General features: G+C 38.1%; 1 protein-coding gene and 1 pseudogene across 2 annotated transcripts in view; one reads left to right on the top strand and one right to left on the bottom strand.

The window, feature by feature from the left end:
- Epg5 (ectopic P-granules 5 autophagy tethering factor) overlaps positions 1 to 22,243 on the bottom strand; it is a 105,937-nt gene that overhangs the window by 26,345 nt on the left and 57,349 nt on the right. For both annotated transcript variants that reach the window (XM_076836583.2, XM_076836584.2), the window contains exons 23-28: positions 21,051 to 21,272; positions 19,086 to 19,209; positions 15,766 to 15,910; positions 11,478 to 11,649; positions 9,881 to 10,043; positions 1,035 to 1,177 (exon numbers count right to left, since the gene is read on the bottom strand). In XM_076836583.2, coding sequence (XP_076692698.2) covers positions 1,035 to 1,177; positions 9,881 to 10,043; positions 11,478 to 11,649; positions 15,766 to 15,910; positions 19,086 to 19,209; positions 21,051 to 21,272 — 969 coding nt within the window. The remainder of the gene's footprint in view (positions 1 to 1,034; positions 1,178 to 9,880; positions 10,044 to 11,477; positions 11,650 to 15,765; positions 15,911 to 19,085; positions 19,210 to 21,050; positions 21,273 to 22,243) is intronic.
- On the top strand, positions 2,821 to 3,394 carry LOC143382961 (peroxiredoxin-1 pseudogene; annotated as a pseudogene).

Below are 22,243 nucleotides of genomic sequence, written 5' to 3'. Positions count from 1 at the left end.
TGTTATTTCCACCTTTACCCAATTCAATTTTAAAACACAGCTATGACTTTATGCTTCCCAGGGAAAACAAAGATCAGCTGCATTATAAGGACCAGCTAACATTCTCACACTCACTAAAATTGGTCATATTTTGTGTATAATTCATAGTTATTTAACTTTTTTGCATTCCTTATATAACACATATTTTAAACACCAGAACCCTGGTTTCCCTAAATTTTAGAATCCAAGCACAGACTGAGGTGGAAGAAAAGATTTTGGTATACAATAAGACCTAAAATAAAGATGTTCCTTCTAATTCCCACACTTTTTTTAGTGCCTACCCAGTGACAAAAATATCAACTTCTGCTTCACCTGATACCCTCCTCTTTCCCAGGTCCCCAAACACACTCCACCCCAATCTACTAAGGAGAGTGTCTACTGCTAGCAGATGTGGAGTCACATGAAAGTAAAAGACAGAGAGTCAACCTCCCCTGTCCCAAGCTATGTCCTGGTAGCTTTGGGAAAAAAAGAAGATGGTAGAAGAAACTCAAGAGTTCCAAGAGAAAAACTACACAGCGACTCAATTTAATAGCTACACTTGAGAGCCCTAATTCCCCTAAGCAATTACACAGGAAACTGTTCAAAAACCTGAGTTACAACGGTGACTTACTGGGTAAAGATGACTTTGATATCAAACTTAAGCACTAAGTCCCTCCATCATTAAATTTCAATGCACATCTCATAATTCAGGGGTCTGCTAACTCTTTCTGCCTAGGGCCAGATAGTAAATATTTTATGCTTTCTGGGCCTTAAAGTCTATCTATTACAGCTCAAAAGACATAGATATTACAAATAATATAGACAGCTGTGTTCCAATAAAATTTTTATTTGTAAAAATAAGCATGAGATCAGATTTGGCCCAAAGGCCACATTTTGCTAATTTCTCTATTAACTTAATCACTGGGGTGTCTACTGTAGTAGGTGGGTGTAATATGTATAATTACTATTAATAAGAATAAAACAGTATTTTAAATTTTGAGGTTGCCAGAACTTACGTAATTAGGTTCTCTGCATGTACAGCAGCTTCCACAATACTCAGTGCAGGTGGTTTAGCAGCTTCTGCTTGCAACTGTTTCACTTCTTTTCGCAAAATATGAAGCTGTTGGCTTACTGCTTCATTCTTATACATGCCTTCAAACTAACAAAAATTAAAGCAGTCAATGGACTTCTTTTCCCCTATGTGCTTCTAGAACATATATTTTACTATAAATACATATGCATATGATGAAGAGAGTGTTATTACAATTAATACTATAATTTAATACAAATCCCTCAGTTGATCCTGAAAAGGAAGAGAAAAAAATTTGTCAAAAAACTTAGACCTGACAGGCTGGGCAAAGTGGCTCGGGAGGCTGAGACAGGAGGATTGTGAGTTCAAAGCCAGCCTCAGCAAAAGTGGAGGCACTAAGCAACTCAATGAGACCCTATCTCTAAATAAAATACAAAATAGGGCTGGGGATGTGTCTCAGTGGTCAATGCCCTGAGTTCAATTCCTGGTTACCCACCCCCCTCCAAAAAAAAAAACCCACAAGGTTAAGGCGGGGGTTGGGTGCAGTGGGGTGTGATCAACAGAGGAGACCTCAATGTGCAAAGGGTTTGGATGTAGCTCATTGGTACAGCTTTTGCCTAGCATGCATGAGGCCCTGAGTTCAATTCCTAGTACCACCAAAAACAAACAAAAGAACTATTCAAGATTCTCAGATTTTCTATGAAGAATCAAACTTAAATTATTTTCTTCTAAAAAAAAAGTCAAAATTTTTATTTTATGATTTAGATATAAAGTGTCTTCGGGTTATATATTTTGTTCTTGGTGAGAGAAGTCTCTCTCTGAATCCTGGTATGATGTCCTGAGCTGCTTTCCTCTGCCACACCCTTCTGCCAAGATGTTCTACCACACCTCAGGCATAAAGTAATAGAGTCAGTCATCTATGGACTGAGACCTCTGAAACTATGAGCAACTAAAAAAACTTTTCCTCCTCTAATAGTTCTTGTTGGGTCTTTTGGTTACAGCAGCAAAAAAACTGACTAAAACAATATCTATATAAATGATTACCTTATAAGTTGATATGATCTTGAATTAATTTATCAATGATTTAAAGTCTTTTGTAGGATACATTCTATTTCACTTATGTTTTGACTGCTCAAATCCTCAACAGAAACAGTCTCAATGCTTCCACCATTGAGGCTTTCCCTGAGGCACATGAAGTTCTCCTCTGTTGATCACACCCCAATGCACTGCCTCCCCTGTCCCCGCCTTAACCTGTGTTCTCTCCACCCAGCACACACACACAATTCAACTTCAAACAGTGTGCCCAGCATAAAAACAGGAATGACACAGATGCTGTTAACAAAACAACTGCCATTTTTAAAGGAAATATATATAATTACTGAACAACAAAATAAGGTAAAATATGGAAAGGTGTCCAAATCAATTGCATGCCAAAGAAGGAACAACAGGCCAATTCAGTGATTCCTGAAAGCTTGTCTCTGATAAAATTTATACTGATTCTCAGTGAAGAAAAATTAAATTTATTTCAATTTAGTCTAAAGACTCTTTTTTAAGATTATGTCTTTCCTACTTGAAGGAGGTATCGCCACGCTTTCTCCAGCTGATGGTGACCCCCATGATGATTGGTTGTGTTTGTGCATTTGTCATTTCCTTTTGTGGATGTGGATAGACCCAGAGGACATCTTAGGCCCACATGGCACACAAAGACAGAACCACTGTGGGGTCTTCTTCCTGATGTGGTAGCTTCTGTCTTAGAGACTGCTGATAGCAAGATGTCATGAGGAAATGCCAAAATTGGGCACACTGCCCCAAGTTCAAAGACACAGTTGTTATGCCACATGGTCAGCTCAAAGATATCGGCCTATCTGGACTACAAAGGGAATTACGTTATGTTCTTCTATATTCCTCTTGATTTCATCTTTAAGAATCCAACAGGGATCCCTGCTTTCAGTGATAGAGTTTAGAATTTTAAGACACTCAACTGCCAAGTGGTTGCTTCTGTGGATTCTCACTTCTGTCATCTGGTGTGAATCAACACACACAAGAAACAAAGAAGACTGCGACCCATGAACATTCTCTTGGTATCACACCCCAAGCATATCATTGCTCAGAAATATGGGGTCTCAAAGGCTGAGGAAGGCATCTCATCCAGGGGCCTCTTTATCATTAGTGATAAATATATCCCTCAACTGTAGGTAACCTTCCTACTGGCTGCTCTGTGCATGAAACTCAGACTAGTGGAAGCCTCCCAGTTCACTGACAAACATGAGGAAGTGTGTCCAGCTGGCTGGAAGCCTGGCAAGTGATACCAACAGGCCTGGTGTCCAAGAGAGCAAAGAATGTTGAACAGTGGGCCATTTTAGTGCCAGGCTGCCGTGGACAGCCACGAGAACAAAATATCTTTTTTTATTTTTCATCTACTAAATTTGAACTTAGGGGGGAAAAAAAGAACCATTGTGAGGGTTGAGGGAAACAAAGGGACAAAAAGGAGAAGCCATGAGCTGCAGCCAGGGGTTGAGGCTGAAGAATGCAATAGAGTCAGACTAGGGAGCAGGAGGAGCTGTCCTGGGGAGGCCCTGTATAGCAGCTATCAGGAGGTTTGAACTTATATTATATGCACAGCAGAGAACGCTGAAGAGCCAGAATATTCAGAATGCAGGAGTTTAAGAGTTTAAAACCCTCATTCTCCCCTGATGGTCTTCCAATCACGTGGGTGAGCAGTGGGTTTACATTTTCTCTATACACAGCTACCCAAACCTAGTTTCCAGACCCACTACATGATTACAGTTATCTGTTGTCTGCAACAGTGTAAATATTTAATTCACCAAATCATTTCAAGGATTCCCTGTTTCCCTGTCAAAGGTACTCTCATAAGAGCTAGGGATATGGCTCAGTGGTACAGAACTTGCCTAGTATGCACGAAGCCCTGGGTTCCGTCCCCAACACTATTTAAAAAAAAAAAAAAAAAAAAGTGACTTTCATGAACTCTTTAACAAGAGTTCCTGGAAGGCAATGGCAATACACAGAATCCAGCAGGGCACAGCTCTTGACAGTCCACTGAGCATACCTATCTTCAATGATCATGAAAATAATGAAGACTTGCTTTATAAAAATCACCAATGTTATATTAGAAGTCTTTACTTTCCCACCACTGTTCAAAGTTTTCTTTGCTTATTAGAACAAAGGTATAAAAGACTGACTCACAGTTCATAATGACAAGAAGTTGGAGACAATAGAACAAAGCAGCATGGTGGAAGCCCCTCCACTTGGAACATTTTAAGTAGACAAAGAAATTGAAGATTTGGACAAAGTACATTCCTCAGCAAGTTTCTACAATAATGGAAGGCCCTCAGTGGGTCTTTTCCATCTTTCATTTGTAGGAATGGATAAATTTTTCACATAATAAATCAATCCTGGGTCTAACAAGTATGCCCTACAATACCAAAATATGGCCAAAGGAACCCAATAATAAATCACACCACTTCCTCAGGGAGTATCTCTAGAGTATTAAAAGCTTCCATTGGGAAGGGTGACCACAGAAAAAGCACGTCTCACTTCTCATAAAATACACTTGGCTTTTTGTATACCCAAAACAAGCTATACACAGTTCAAAGACCTGCAGAGTGCTGGAAATTTCCAGAATTTTCCTTTTCAGAAGAATTCTATTAAGTAATCTAATGATTGAATCTAATGATGTGAAATCTTGATAAATAAGCTATTAAAAATTACATTTGATTTGTAAAATCATCTCCTGTGAAGCTACTTTTAAAAAACTGATCTTGGGACTGGGTTTGTGGCTCAGTGGTAGAGCACTTGTCTAGCATGTGTGAGGCACTGGGTTCGATTCTCAGCACCACATATAAATAAGTAAATAAAATAAAGGTCCATCAACAACTAATAAAAAAAATCTGATCTAATCCAAAGTGTTTGGCTGAGGTCATACATTCTCTAATCAAAAAGAGAAAGAAAATGGTACTCATCTTCATTTAAATAATATGTGACTATCATGATCAGTTAACTCAGAATCACAGTCCCAGTTTTCAGAAAGTGGAGCAGCATCTGAAGTAAAATGGCCTGGTGACATTTAATGGGAAAAGCATGGGTCTGGAATTTAGAAGGAATGCAAGTTGGAATTCTAACTGAACTAACTATCAACTATGTGACTGGCAGGTCTCTTAATTGTCTTTGAATCTGTTTCTCTGAACTCAAGCTAATTTTTTGACAAGTAAGGTAATGTAAGCAAAACACCTAATATAATACCTGAGTGACAATGACTCAGTGACTAAGTAAGTGACAGAAAAGACTCTGAACAGGCCTGGGAAAGGCAGTGGTGTGCAGTAGTAAGACCATCCTTACTGCTTTCCAAGATCCAATGCTTGGGAGACTCTTGAATTGAGTAAAAATGTTAAGTGAGGGGCTGGGGTTGTGACTCAGTGCTAGAGCACTTGACTAGAGTGTGTGAGGCACTGGGTTTGATCCTCAGCACCACATTAAAATAAGTAAAGGAAAAAATAAATAAGTCAAGTGAGCAATGTAAAGTAATATTTAGGCTGAGATTTGCATAAAAAACATGATGCTGTGTAAATAGGCCAGAGGTAAGTGCAAGCAAAGAATGATTGCTAAATGCTATTAAGAAAAAGTTGCAACTTCTATAATGTCTTCCTTTCACAGTCAAATAATACCTACAAAGTTCTAGTTTAAATAAAGAAACTTATTGCAAAGGATATAAATCTATAGCTGTCCATTTCTTCAAACACGTCCATTTGGTGGCACTACGTGAGGCACTGACAATACAAACACAATTGAGACAAGGGCCCTCACCTCATAGAACTCAAAATCTAGCAACAGTTTTAAAACTAATCAAAATAAAAAACAATCTATCACACAACCTAAATCAGTGTGTGGTGACTCACTGATTAATTCAAGAGATGTTACAAGGCACCTACTATGTGCCAGGACCATGCCAGATGGTAGAAATATTCAAATGAGTGATCATGGAAACCCTATCCCCAAAGAGTTTGGTCTGGCAGGGGAAAAAAAAAAAAAAAAAAAAGAGCAAGAGACTGCAAGAGCACTATGGCACAAGCTGCCATGCATGGAGGGAACATCTCAACCCAACAGAGGAGTCAGGAAGACCTCAAGGGTTTGTACCAAGCACTGAAGGCTGAGCAGGAGGTCGGGAACATGAGGTAGGAGGGGAACAGAGGCAGCTTATGCATAAGGACAACTATATATCATGTCTGGAGAATGGAGAAGACCTAAGTGGCTGGAAAATAGAATGTCTGGGAAGTAAACATAGTACCACAGCAAAAGATCAAGAACCAGTTATGAAGGGCTCTGCAGTCTTGTTCCTGCTAGATACTGGACAGCCATTTGGAGGCTTTAGCCTGGAAATGTGATCATATCTGTGTTTAAAGAGTTGAATGGGAAAGGGAGATGAGGAGAGGCTCTGGGCCAGGAGCCTGATGCAACAGTGCAGGGGAGAAGTGAGGTGGGCCTAGCATGAGGCAATGTCAATGGCCACCATGAAAAGGGAATCAATTTAAAGCCACGTCAAAAGCTGAACCAATATATTTTGGGAAGCAACTAGATGGAGGGAAGAGATAATACTAAAGCTAGGTCTCCATCTGGGAGATGAGGTAGGCAAAGTTACAGGAAGAACAGGTTTGGAGAGTAAAGATGTGATCAAGATCCGTGAAGGACCTATGGAATTTGAGGTATCCATAGAAAGTTCAGGTAGACTATACGTAGGCAGGTGGAAATCAAGAACTGGAACTCAGAAGAGAATTCTGGGCTAGGATCATCAATATATGGCAACTGATCTTTAATCTCTGAGGGTCATGCACTACTCAGGATCTACTGAACCTATGAATTCTCAAAAAAGAAAAAAAATTCACTTTCAGGAACTGCACCAAATCTCTACAGACCATTCACAGACCTCAGATTAAGACCAGCACAGGGGTCGGGGTTGTGGCTCAGTAGTAGAGCACTTGCTTAGTATGTGTGAGGCACTGGGTTCAATCTCTGGCACCACATAAAAATAAACAAATAAAAAATAAAGGTACTGTGTCCATCTACAACTAAAAAGACCAGCACAGTCAGTGAAAGTAGATGATGGCATATGAAGAATGGTATCAGGAGTAGAACCAAGCACAACTGGCAACCTAAGGGCTGAACTGAGGAAGATAATCCCTGGAAAATGAGAAGAGATTTAAGAGGATTTAAGATAATGAAGTTCATTATCACCAGATGATAGATATTAAACAGAATCAAACACTGAATATAGCTATGAAGTGGACATTGGACACAAACGTGTACATAGAGGGATAAACTTAATGTATAAAAATAACAAAATCTATCTCTTATAGAACATGATAGTTTCATCATGAGTTGTAAACATTCATAATTCACCCTCCCCATTCTCCACTAACACCTTGCTTCCCTAAACTAAGTTATCCACAACCAAAGTTATCCATGTGGGTAATGGGTGGCTTTAGGTCTGAGCACAATCTCTGACCAAAATTAGAACACCAATTGACTTGCAAAGATAATGCCCAACCTTCATGGCTAGGTTCAATTTTCTTCTACTTTGCTCTTAGCTATTAGTGAATACACAAAATAATAATTTTATCTTCAATTCATAGAAGTATCAGTCAGCAACACTGTCCAAGACAGCCAGGACAGCCTCAATTAGCAATTACTTCATAACTTTCTAGAGACATCTTTTTTTTCTTCCTTGTTGGTACTGGGGACTGAACCCAGAGGTACTCTACTTCTGAACTACATCCCTAACCTTTTTTATTTTGAGACAGAATCTCACTAAGTTTTCCAGGCTGGCCATAAGTAGCTGGAGTTATAAGTATGTGCCACTGCAACCAGCTAATAAAAATCATTTTAAGTCTAAGATATTTACTGTTTTCAAGTTTTTAATTCCTCTGGCATATCTGCATTATTGGACAATGTATTTCTTAACTTTAGATGCATACTACTATTGTTGAGACTGAACTCCTAGGGTCCATCAGTGAAGGTTATCAAGCTTCTGGATCTTTCCAAACTGAAGTCAATGTCAGAGTTCTGAGCAAAAAAGATAGGTCAGCAGAAAACTAAAACTTGCTTTAAAAAAAAACTTAAATATCTATAATGGTTAATGACCACAAACCATAACTAAATTTTTCGAATTATTTCAAATTAAAACAAACAAACAAACAAACAAAAATCCCTCCTTTTCCCTCTTGTCCTTCTTTACGTTTTTCTCCCCTCTTTTTACAAACAATATTAGCAACTGCCAATTATTTTTTCTAGAACAGAAAACACAAGTATTTCAGTGTGTCTGTAAAAACAGACAAAGCAAGTCACCGGTAGGCCTGGGGATATAGCTCCTTGGCCTGTCTGGTAGTATTTTCCACTGAATACTCTGAAAACCAACAGTTAGGCCAATATTCTTCTTTGACTGAGGCAGCAAATATTTACAACTCTTCAGAGCAAGCTATCAGCCAGAATTAGTACTTATCTTACTAGTCACTAAAAAAATACATTTTAGGAGAATTCCCTTCTCTATCTGGAACTAAAGTCCTGGCAAAGATACAGTATGCAGTTTTAAAACATGGACAAACACTGTATTTGTGAAGACATGGATTAGTAATAAGATCCTCCCCTTGTGTTATAACCATATCTTCAGTTTTTCCCTCCAGCTCAAACTCCATTCTAAGTTGACAGACTTTTCTTCCAGTTTTATTAGTTTAGCAAGTGATCCTTCCTAAATACCTCCACCTTGGTCTTACCACAGCATTAGAAACCGGGAAAAATTACACTCAAAGAAAACTAGCTTTACAAAGCATCTGGCCAAAGATAACGCAATTTCAGGAGCCTCACGTGTTTATAATAAAATGCAGAAAAATAAGCTGGACTCAGCTTTTCTTCCATGTCAAATTTCTTAACTTTAAATCATAAAACTGTGATTTAAAAAAAAATCAGGTAATAACAAATACAGTAAGCATAAGAGATTATTTCAGAAAAAACATTTTAGAGAAAACAGTCTCCCATGGAAATTGATGTAAGGTAAATAACAGGTAAAATACAGATCTAATAAAAAGGTAAGCAAAACAAACTGCCCTTGATTTCCAAAAATAAACAAAGAAGAGATATTTTGTGTTAATGTGGTCAGGCAGCAGGCAGTGTCTATCTCTAAATATTTCTTTTCCAGCTCAGAAAATACTGAATTGATTTTTAGCATCAATGAAAGATGTGCAAGAAGTGCAAGAAGGCAACTGAAGCATATGGTTCATATAGTTCAGTCATATAGTCACATGTCTGTCTCTCATAGCCTGTTGGCAAGCTACACCCAACTGACTTGCTGGCTCTGTCCTTCCCATATTGGTCCTCAGGAGTTCCCTGCCGTCTTTGGTATCAGCCACAGAGCTGTCATAGCTCACACCAACCTTTCCACTATTCCACAAAACAGGTAGAATGGACTGATCTACTAATACACTGATCTAGTCACTGGCCTCTAGTGACTTCATGGAAACTCCATCCCCGTATTTTCTAACTGAATCCAAACCAGCATCATTGAAATCTTCTGAGGATCAGTTTAAGCCCATCTTCATCTTCACAATGATTCTACATTTCTATAAATTCATATTTGAATATCCTGTAGTACTCTTGTACTCAAAGAAATGTGTGATTAGCTTTGTGTGTTCTCACTCCCCCTAAAACTATGAAATGTTTCAGGCACAAATCATAGGCTATTGTTCTTTCAATTTTTTTTCAACAATGTATCAATATTAGCAACTCAATTAAAATTCTCTGTATTACAAAGACTATAAACAATCCTACCTGAACTGTTACAACTGCTGCTCCCTGGCATTTCTTACCACTGCTGCCTCTACACTCCAAATGCAGTGTGGTCTGTTCTTCTCGATTCAAGTACTGTTTGGGCATTATATCCAACAGCTCACCATCCAGGGCAACCTGCTGAGACTCCCGAAGAGCCGCAGTTCTAAAAAAAATCACCAGAAGGTAAAAGAAAGTCTTCAGGAAGGTTCTATGAAAAGTGATAAAGGCTTCCAGCTACCCCAGCCGGTACTATAACATAAAACAATTAACAAGAAGACAAAAGGTGTATGTGCCATGGCTTGGCCAAACCAACTCCTAGCAGACCAACTGACCAGAAAGTTAAGAAACAAGAGAAAAAAAGAAAAAGCATTCTGGTAAAGTGGCACAACTTTTTACTCAAATAAATCCATTTAGAATGTGTTGTATATTGATATGGCTTTTAAAATGGACCCTGAAATATACAAGAACAAGGAAGACCTCTAATTTATTCATGCTAAAGGAGTGCCTTTGGGCTGGGGCTACAGCTCGGTGGCAGAGCACTTGCCTAGCATGTGTGAGGCACTGGGTTCAATCCTTAGCATCACATAAAAATAAACAAAAATAATCAAGGCACTCTGTCCATCTACAACTAGAAAAAAAACTTTTTTAAAAAAGAATGCCTTAATTTTAAGTAAAATAACATTTAGTTATTAGCAATTCAAACTGAAATATCAAAGACTTAAAAAAGCAAACTATGTATAGGGGATGTCAATACTGTTCTAACTGTATTTATTATTATGTTAATGGGCAGATGCACAAGTATGCACACAACATTGGGATTAAAGTGTGCACAATAAACATTGGGATCAAACGGAGGCAAGGAAAAAAAACATCATTAAAAAATTGATTTATATGGGATTTGTAAAAATAAGGCTTATTTAGAGAGATGCTAGGAGAATGAAATTGACCAAATTATACTGTAATATTTATGTGCACATACAAATATATAACAATGAATCTTACTGTTGTGTATAATTTGCCAATAAAAAGGAACAAAAGATCTACAAAAACAAAAATAAGGCTCATTTACTATTAATAAAAGAGACTTCTCCACATACGCTCCTTACAAGAGTGTAAGCTAGCATCAAAACCTTGAACAGTGTACTCTGTGTCTACCGTGTGAACTAAAAACACTGAAGGACTTTCTCATGCGTCAACCAAGTGACTATGTCAATTTTCTAAAGAACAAAGAGTTCACAGAGCAAAGCAGTGACAAAAGAAAGCAAAACTCTTCATCCCCACTTCCAACACCATTTTCCAGTATCAGAAAGTCTCCTCAGGGAAGCATAAGAAAATCTTGGCCAATACTGCTGTCACTCAGAAGTGCCCCCACAGAAAATAAGTCAGATTGGCAGTCCACAAGAAAAGCAAACATAATTTCAACATAAAATTCAAAGACTTGTCAAGGCTCCGTTCACCAAGTGAACTGCCCGGGCCAGTTTGGTCAAATTACCTCACGGTGAGAGCGCCCATGAAGATGCCAGTCAGGTACTAAATCATCCAGGCTGGCAAGGCAGCCAAGCCCGGGAGCATGACCCCAGAGGGCACGTGGTCTTACCTGGCCTGCTGCTGCAGCACGTTCAGGTCTATACACACCAGTTGGGTAGTTTCCTTGTGACTCAGCAGGACGGTCGAGGAAATAACTGGCACAGGAGGCCTCATGGGATGCAGAACAAGGGGAGGTTGGGGAGCCTCGTGTTTCCGCAAGTTACTTAAGATCCTTTCTTTGGCTAAAAGAAAAAATATATTTACAAGGTAATGGGTACTAGTAAGTAGTACTATACCAAATGGTACAAAGCTGTGCTCTGTTACTTTATAAAGAATGCTAGAGATCCCCAGATTGGTTCCTTAACCCACAAGGAGCCATAAAAATCATTATTTTCTGGTTCTTATGAGTTTTGAGTAAACACCCATGGGTCTAGTAACATTCTACTAGGAGCTAGGAGCTCAGCAGGGGCATGTGCTACAATTCAATAGAATCCCTGTCCTTGAAAATTTGATAATATAATGGTAGCTAAAGAGCAAAAGTTAATGATATTAAATTACTACTTCTGACAGCCTTTCATGACATACTAAGCTGTTTGGACTTGATGTTAGAGTAAAAGGGATCTAGAGAGCAGCTCTAAGCAAGCTCAAGACACAGTAGCTACCATCTAGACGATGGATGAGGCTAACAGCGTAGATTCAGAGGCAAGTAGTCCAGTTAGGAGTTTAACAGCACAGGGTGCAGTGGCGCACACCTGCTAATCCCAGCAGCTCGAGAGGCTGAGACAGGAGGATTGTGAGTTCAAAGCCAGCCTCAGCAACGGCTAATCAACTCAGTGAGACTCTGTCTCTAAATAAAATACAAAATAGGGCTGGAGATATAATTCAGTGGTTGAGTTCACCCAGTATCCCCCCACCGCCCCCGCAAAAAAAAAAAAAATAGCTTAATGCCACCATCCAAAGACACTTTGAAGGACAGGAGAAGAAGGAATAAGCATTATGGAATAAAATAAAACCAAAAATCTAAAACTAATTCAAGATTTGAACAGCAGGGCTAGAAGTATAAAAGATAAAATGAAGGAAGACATGGGCATAAAATCCAAAAGCACCCATGTTTATGCAGTCACATAGTCAGTTAGTCACTTATTCATTCACTCACTTAGCAAATGCTCTGATAGTCCAAATAAGCTGCCCAGTTCCATACAAAAGAAATAAAGGTGAATCCATACCAAGCAGTTCTGCACTAGATCACACATGGTCCCAGACTGATTAATAAAATTAAAAAATCTGATATTTCTTGCACTTAATATGGAATAGTATATATGGTATGTGTCTAATAAGTTTCTATCTCCTCTCCCTCTCTGCACCTTGCTATATACATACCAACAGCAGGTGGAACTGAGAACACTAGGAAAACTGCTGTTATACACCAGATTCTTTTCAATAGTAAAGTTATCAGAGGAGAGAGGTCAAGGAAACTTCAGATCAGTAAGTCAACAATACTTAAGCAACGACTATGGATTTCCGATCTCATTCCAGATGTAACATTCAACTTTCTATTCTTGTTGAGAAAAATCAAAGAAAATTTAATGGCCATAATTTTACTTGGCAGAAGGAGACTTGTATTGTTTATACCCCAAACAGATGGAAGTTAACATTCCAAAAGGATCAAGCACAGCACTGTCCTTTGTAACTGGTGTTTTTCCACTAGAACCACCACTCTTTGCACAGATGTGACAAAGTTGGATAGTCATCACTGGATAAGACTTGTGACCATCTGTGTTAGAGTTTCTTTCAAACAACATTACAGGTCATGACTCTAAAAGACAAATTGGGGGCCCTTTCAACCCAATAAAACTTACCATGAAAGAAAAATCAAGGATAATATTTTAAATACAAAATAAAAGAGAAAAAAATTAAAATTCAGGGCATACGTTGGACCACAACTGAAAAAATTTTCAATCCAAGAAAATAGGTCAAGAAATATAAATCAGTGTCATAAGTATGCTTATCAAATTTTTCCTACAACCATAACCACAAGTTCAATCATTGATATAATCATCACCTAATCTGCTCTCCTTTGAAAAAAACCTGAAAATTATTATTCAGAAACACAGGCCCCAATTTTGTTTAGAATTGCAACCTGTACTGATGGCCAGAAACAAGAAATAGGAATATTTTTAAGTGGTGAACAGAAGGGTCTCAGGAGCCAGGCAGCTCTGCCAGAATTCCCAGATATGGCCCATGTAGGCAAGTTACCCAACAACCATCCTACACTTGGGTTGCTTATCTGCTTAACAAGGAACACTCAAACTGTACTGATGTGAGGACTAAGTTAATATACATAAAGTACTAGGACAGTGGCCAAAACCATCTAAATTATTGTATTAACTCTAGAAAAGACAATTAGCCTTTTAGGGCAGTACTGGGGTATCAATGAAAGCATTACAGACACACAGGCATGAACAGAAAGCATTTACTAGTTTCCAGATCTAAACACATGTTCATTCTTCTCATGTAACTTTCAGGAGTAGAAAATGAAAATCTGAATACTTAGGTAGAAGGCCATTTTCAAACCTTCCTCTATATATCTTCCTATACTGCTTTTCTTTTCTTTCTCTCTCTCTTTATTTGGTACCAGGGAAACCCAGGGGTGCTTTACCACTGAGATACATCCCTAAGCCCTTTTTAAATTTTTTGGGGGGTAACCAAGGATTGAACTCAGGGGCATTCGGCCACTGAGTTACATCCCTAGCCTTTTTTTGTATTTTATTTAGGGACAGGGTCTTGCTAAGTTGCTTTTAGCACCTCACTTCTGCTCAAGTTGGCTCTGAACTCTCAATCCTCCTGTCTCAGCCTCCTGAGCCACTGGAATTACAGGTGTATACTACCTTAATTTATTTGAGATAGGGTATCCCTAAGATGCTGAGGGCCTCACTAAGGTGTTAAGGCTGGCCTTGAACTTGCAATCCTCATGTCTCAGCTTCCCAAGTTGCTGGGATTACAGACATGTACCACCATGCCTGGCTTGCTTTTATTTATTTATTTATTTTTCCAATGAGCACATAACCTTTATAATCAGAAAAATATTATTATTATTATTATTATTATTATTATTATTATTATTATTATTATTATTTCAGGGAAAAAAGCAAAGGAAAAAGATGTTGGAGAGAAATTTTTTGAAGTATTAGATAAGACTGTCAGCACCTTCATTTTGCAAAACTTAAGCCCAGAGAGGTTCTATTTTTGCTTTTCACACACCTAACAAGCTGGTTGAAGCAGAGCTGAAATAAGAGGAATAAGAGGGTTTTGTTTGTTTGTTTTCTTTTGCCTTTTTCTGAATCACTTCAGTATTCTATTATATTATATATTACAATATTTTGGGCAACAATTGTATTTACAATTTTACTTTTATGTTCTATATTTTAAAAACATTCAGCAATTAACATTAATGTGTTAATTATATTGTCGGCACAGCTGGACTTCACTGATCCTTTGTTGGGTGAGTTTATAGTCAACTATAATCTTCTATAATTTTGTTATTGAAATACATCAGCAACTTTATAAGTTAAATAGGCTTTTGGTAGCCCAGCATAGAGAACTGATAATTTATAACATCCTCTAGAAACAATAGTAGACTATTCTGGAAATGTGGTCCATTCGAGTGGTAAAGGTTCTGGGTTCAGAAAAAAAGTATAAAAGAAAAATAGACTTTTGAATACTAAAACTATAAACCCACAATAATTACATTTGAAGTTGCACTTTACACATAGTTTCCTAAGTAAATTGAAATTTCTTTTTAAAGCATCAAAAAATAAATGAATCATGAGCATCCCAGCTTCCTTTCCAGCTAGGTTCAGCCCTATGTCTCAGTTTGGGGCAATGAGATATAACTAGAAAGTCTGTGAGCTTCTTGAAAGAGTTTTTTAAGAAAGATTTCCCATTCTGCTGATTGGAATGTGAATGGGAAGGGGAAAGTAAAACATAAACAGCCATCCTGAACTGGAAGTGAATGCCATCTGTGCAAACAGTGGGACAGCAAGGAAAGAAGGAACGAAGTCCTTGAAAGCTTGCAGGGGTCATGAGCCCACCCTAGTACTCTTAACTGCTTGCCTCCAAACTTCTTCTATGTGAGGGAAATGAAAATCTCTACACAAAGACATTTAAGTCATTTCTGGTTTGGATTCTCATTTGCAACCTAACCTAGTCCTTAGTGGTCCTAAGTTAACATTAAACTCAAAAGCAATTCTCACCAGAGGGATAAAAGTGTGGAAAAGGTAATCCTCAATGACTCTGATACAATCATTCATTCATTCAGTCAGTCAGTCTTGAAAGGAGCTGATGATAATAAAACTCACCCAACAAAGGATCAGTGAAGTCCAGCTGTGCTGACAAGCTGCAGGGTATGGAATGGGATTCGAGCTTGACCTGCATCCACACACTAACAGTTTCCTGGAACTCATGATAGATACGTTCCATGTTCAAGTACTCCATCCACAGATCCTAGAATAAAACCATAGTACTTGAATTCTGACAAACTATTATTCACATATAAAACTATAAAGTGAACTAGTAAGTTTCAATATGAGATAGTCAACTTCAAATTCTCTAACATTAGAATAGACTGCATTTTAAATGGTCACTAATAATGTTAGCAATATTTGCAACTTCTTTTTTTAAACTGTACCATGATTTAAAAAATAACTTTTTTTGCCAGGGGTGATAGTGCATGATTGTAATCCCAATGACTCAGGAGGCGAAGGCAGGAGGACTGCAAGTTCAATATGAGCCTTGACAACTTAGCAAAACCCTGTCTCAAAATACACAATTATAAAACATAACTGGGGGTATAGCTCAGTGACACAATGCCCCTGGTTTCAATCCTCAGTACCAAAAGGGGGTGGGGAAAAAAAGACCAGGTATATAGGTTGGTGCCAGAGTGCCACTGCAACCAATCCCCAGCACCAAAAAATAAATTTTAAAATTATCACATTTGAAGTAAGAAAAAGTTTGAACAGATGGCTAGATATTTGATATTAAGAAATTATTAATATTTTCTAGACATTAATGCTATTGGGTTATTTTATCTTTATCTTTTAAAAAAAAACTTTTATGTATCAAATGACCTCTAAGTTTACCTCCAAGATAATACAGCAGAGAGTAGAGAAAACTAGACACATGAAGGAAGGGGGAAAAGGGCATATCTATTATGTTACTCTATTTTTATAGATGGCAGAATTTACTCATAAAAAAGATAAAATAAATAAACAGATAAAATGAGAAAAAACAGGCTCTAGTATTTTCTTTCCATATTTCAGTGGGCTATCTTGCATATTCTGAACTATATTTACTTTATTTTGGGGATCGCCACATATTAGAATGGTGGGCTACCCTGAACAACAATAAAAATGTCAGACAATAACACACATTAATGGTGACTTCAAACAGCATAACAAGTAATCAAACATGAACTATGGTTTTGTAGACAATGATCTCCTTGCCCCCAACCCCCATTAAGTGTTCCACAGTCCCAAGGATCCCTCTAATCCTAAAAATGTACTGGCTTCTTAATAAGCCACTGTTATCAAATCCTAAATCATTATTTCTAAACTAAGCACAGGACAAGGCATTCCAGGATCAGAGAAGAAGCTCCAAAGTAATCCTGCACCTGGACTGTTGCAGATCCTCCTGCTATGTAGACAACACATTTCCTATCAATACCATCACCAGATCACCCTATCCATCTCTGCACTAAATAACTGTTGGCAGAGACGAACAGATTAAAGCAAATACTGGGAGTTGCTGATGGGTAAGCAAAAGACAATTCCAGGAGTTTTAGTTACAGATTTTTTTTTTTAAAGTTGCATATTAAATGGTAAGCAAAAACTTAAAAAAAGAAAAGCAATTGATTGCAAATGCTAAGGAACAAGAATAAATGGGAAAGAACCAAGAAAGCTATGGTAAATTTTTTAAAAAAATTTAAAGTACCTATATTGTGCAAAGGTTTGGATAAGGACTTTGGATGTAGAATGTAAAGAAGAGGTGAGCATGGAACAGCACTAAAAGGATTTGAGGCCACCATGATCTCACATTTACTTTTCCTCTTTCCTCAGCCTTATTCCTCTGGGCCCTACATGTTATTTCTCAGAATTCCACTTTCAGTCCTCTGCTTAATCTAAACATTCTATCACTCTTAAACCCACGTTTCCCACCCAGCCTCATTCCTGAATTCTAGTTCTGTATCTCCCCTTCAGGCCAAGTGCTTGATAATACAGCAGAATAAGAAGCTCTCTGAAGCCATAGGCACTTCCTCTTACTACATTCTCTATCTTGGTAAATAGCATTTCTAACTACCCAAGCTAGAAATTTTGGAGTTCTTGTGTAATTAACCCATCATAAAATCTATGATTGTTCCTCAATATATTTTTAATTCATCCATTTAATCACTGATGGGTTATTTAGATAGTTCTCCATATAAATACTTCAGAAGAGGGCTGCTGAAGTGGCTCAGCAGGAGAGCTCTTACCTAACCTGCATCTGTCCCCATCTGTCCCCAGGGCTCAGTTCATAGGTCTCCCACCACTGCAGCCCCTCTCTGCTTCCACAGCACCCTGCATTTAACTCCCAGTCTTGATCACAGACATGATAAATGTTTAGGCCCCCATTTGTCAAGAAGCTCCTTATAAGCAAAGAGTATATCACATCTCTTTGTATCTTTGACATTAGACTCTTAGAATGTAGAAGGCACTCAGTAAGTACTCCTGGGAAAAAGGGAAGGAAAAGAAAACAGCAGAACCAACAGGAGAGGAAGTATTACACATTATGTGGAAGTAGGTAGGCTTAAGGGTCCAATGGCAAGCCTCTCAAATCTTAGAGGTTCTCAAATCACATTCCAACATTGGGGTCAATGCCCAATACAGTTCAGGCTCTAGAAGAAAGGATCCAGAATAGGACAGACATGTCTCCCTGCAATCTCAGCCCTACCTCAAGCTGGCCACAGAAGCTTCAAGAAACCAGAGATTAGAGGTTTGGATCTGAAAAAGGATCAAAGACATCTTTGGGTGCCAGAAAGAAAACAGTTTAGGACACACAGAGACTAGAATCGAGTGGTTCTAGAAAAGCCACCAGAGCTGAGACACCAAGAAATAAACCTCTTCAAAGACAAAGGTGAGCTCCTCATCTCCTCCCTACAACTGACCACCTGTGTAACTTATGAATGCTTAAAATTCTTTCCACTAATGGCTGGGCATATAGCTTGATGGTAGAATATTTGCCAAGTATGCATAAGGCCCTGGGCTCAATCCTGAACTGCAAAAAATAAAAATATTTTTAAACTTTCCCTGAGCTTTTTTTATGGTAAAGATGATTGCTTAAAAGTGTTCTGCTGATGACAATTTAAAATAAAAAAGAATACAAACAGTCAAAGAAAGACTATGTAGAAGTTGTAAAAAGCTCAAAAATGAGTTTAGGCCTCCAGGTATAGTCACAGTGGGGCTAGAGATTCAAAAGGGAATATCCTCAACACAATCACTTACATATTGAGAAAACCTACAGAAATAATGACCATTCCCATGACCACCCATTTCCATATCAATAAGTGGTTTCACCCTGAGATTGTAACTATGACTGGTTCAAATGACATTCAGAAATGCTCAACAAGACAATGCCATAGTTTTACCTGCTGATTCTGCATCACTTTTGCTAGCCTGTGAATATCATAATGCTTTGGTAGAGAAGGGATATAGGTATCTCCTTTTTGAAAATTTTCATCTTCTAGCCATAATATATATACATTGAAGAGCCTAAAAGATAAAAACATAAGTTATATGAGTTTTTAAATGTTCAGATGAAGTTTCTTACATTGCTAAGACCTCTGGCACAAGTCTATCAGGGTAAAGAAAGCCCACAATCCAGAAAATATACCAAACAACCACCACCCCTCCCAAAAAATTCATAGTCCAGCAGTAGAGAACTGTCCCCGATCGTTAAAATCTGATGCAATAATTGCTCAAAAAAAAAAAAAAAAAAAAGTCTAAAGAAGGGTCTTTGGGAGTTCCATTATTAACACAGGGTTAAACACAGTGTACAGAAAAAGTAACTGAAGGAGATGATTATACCACAGCCCTAGAATCTGAATTTGCAGCTTTGCTTTCCTGAACAATTCAGTCACAGTAAGCCCTACTGTTTGAAAAAGTGAAAATAACATTCAAATGATCAAATTTTCTCTTTCAGAAAACTTTTGCATTGAAAGAACTTGCCAGCCAGAGACTCCATGGCCAGCTCCTGACTTGAGGAATTATAAATCAAACTCACTACCATGTGTGCACCCTGTTCCCATTAAGAAGGAATAAACAAAGTCAGGCTTTAAAAAAAATTTTTTTTAAAAAAACAACAACTTGATTTTCCAATAAAAACTTTTTTAAAAATATAATTATGTTTCCTTTATTTTTGTTTTTACAAGGCACAAAGTCCACTAGCTAAGGTCACTGATATTCTGAGTAGTTGTTTCCATCAACAGAACTAGAAAAGTAGCTGGCACACACAAATGACCAGAAATCAGCAAGTGGCCATGCTCAGTGAAGTGGAAGACTACGTCCTTTACCTGCAGGGCAGAGTGTCTAGAAGACAGACATGGAAGGGCTATGAGGGCCTTAAGGAAAGAGGTTAGTATGTGTGTAGTTCTCCCTTCCAGTTTCTGACTCAGTGAGATAGATGGCCACTTTATAAACACCACAAGGGGTGGATTTAAGAGAGACAGAAGGAGTATCAAAGTCTTTGTTGGCTGATCTGAAATGTTCAAAGAAATTAAGCCTAGTTTTTTAAAAAATGAGTTTTCCTTCATCCAAGCAAGTGGAGAAATTATTTTGAAGGCTGAGAACAAATCCTGAGGGGCTAAGGTCAAGTAAGCCTGAGGCCTCAGTGCCAGATAAAATGCTGGCTTTCCCTACCAAGCTATTTTGTAGTCAGAGTTAATTATTAAGAGTCATTTTTATTAAGTCCTATTTGTAAGATTAATATTTGGTTTACATTAAATTTACAGATGAAAGGTGAGGGAACAATGTGAATAAAACCCAAACCTACTTCCTAGTTCTCCAACCTCCCATTTTGATAAAGTTTGGCCCCACCACTACCACCACCCCAGGTGGATCCCTGAATCCCACAGGGTGACTCTATGAACCACATTTATAGAGCCCAAACAGGGTCACTGATTTCTAAAGAGCTCTTCTAGAAGGCTTTAGTTGTGTGCCTGCTGTGATCAATTTCTTTTGATTTATTTCTATTTTTACATGAAGAAACAGAAGAGAAAGAAAATAACATTGCACTTCATAAGCACTGTAAGTGGAAAATGCAATGTCATAAATAAAACTATTTAAAATTGGCAAAAAAAAAAAAAAAAGGAGAAGTAGAAGAGGTTGTCAACACCGATTATCACTCAGACTCCCGCTATATCCAAGTGGCTGCATCACTTCTCTCTTGAGGAACATAAGGGAAAAACATTTCAATATGCCAATATGAATCAAAGCATGTGGATTCAATCTCACAGGATTAAGAGTAACATCTAGAGACTGAACCACAGCTAACTGTGCCAGCCCAGGACCCACGCTGCAAACAACAAAGGGAAACTGCTAAATGACCATCATACCTCACGAGTTCTGTGTGCAGTTCTGGAGAAGTCAGGTAACCAGGGGTGACATCCTGGCTCTCTGGTAGCCCTTCACTGCCCTCTGCTGGAACACGGATGGCCTTGCTCGCAGCATGGTGGAAATCGGCCACCTCAGTCAGGCGTCTCTTCATGTCTTTCAACAAGTTGATATGAGCAGGACTTTGAAAAAACCTTCTTCCAATACAACCATCTATGGGTAACCTTAAAAAATAAAAGCACAGATCTATAACATTTCAACACAAGATCCTCTTTCTATGTGTCAATCAGCTAGGCAAGTTACTATGGCTAGATCCACACACCACTAAATCAATACCTGTTACTTCTACCTCAAAGGATATTTTGAGGATGCCACAAGATATGTACAGTAGTGTCTCCTCATTCATAGTTTCGCTTTCAGTGGATTCAATTACCTACAATCAACCCTCGTCCAAAAATATTAAATGGAAAATTCTAGAAATAAAAAATGCTTAGGTTTAAAAGAATTTTATTTCAGTATATATTCAGTATAATGGTCCTAATGCATTATTAGTTATTGTTACTCTCTTACTGTGCCTAATTTATAAATTAAACTTTACCATAAGTATGTGTATATATAAGGAAAACAGCATATCTATTGTTCAGTTACTATCCATGGCTTCAAGGACCCACAGGGGATTTTGGAACATATCCCCTAGAGAGAAGGTGGAACTATATATGAAAGTACTTTTAAAAAGAATAAAGTCAGCATGATGGCACTGCTGATGCAGGAGGATCAAAAGTTCAAGGCCAGCTGGGCAACTTACTGAGACCCTGTCTCAAAATCAAAAATAAAAAGGGCAGGGAAGGTGTGTGTGGTGGTTCATGTCTATAATCCCAGCAACTCCAGAGACTGAGGCAGGAAGATCACAAGTTTGAGACCAGACTTAGCAAAGCCCTAAGCTACTCGAAAGACTCTGTCTAAAAGACCTTGCCCAAGTCCCACAGTGGTCACACACAGAGCCTCTGTTTGAAGAAGTTTCTTTCCCTTTGCCATCTCCAGAGGTTTAAAGCACAGAGTCAGAGTGTGGGACAAAGAATGGTAAAGAAAAGCTGCTTCAAGATACCTAAAAACTCAAAAAAGATCTATTCTAATAAATTTTAAACAGAGTGAGGAAGACTTCTAGTTTAAAGTCACCAAAGAATGATGCTGATTC

This window comes from Callospermophilus lateralis, chromosome 17 (genome assembly GCF_048772815.1).
Source record: "Callospermophilus lateralis isolate mCalLat2 chromosome 17, mCalLat2.hap1, whole genome shotgun sequence".
In the NCBI taxonomy this organism is placed as follows: domain Eukaryota; kingdom Metazoa; phylum Chordata; class Mammalia; order Rodentia; family Sciuridae; genus Callospermophilus; species Callospermophilus lateralis.
Note: the sequence above shows the minus strand (reverse complement) of the source record. Positions and strands in the feature narration are given on the sequence as shown.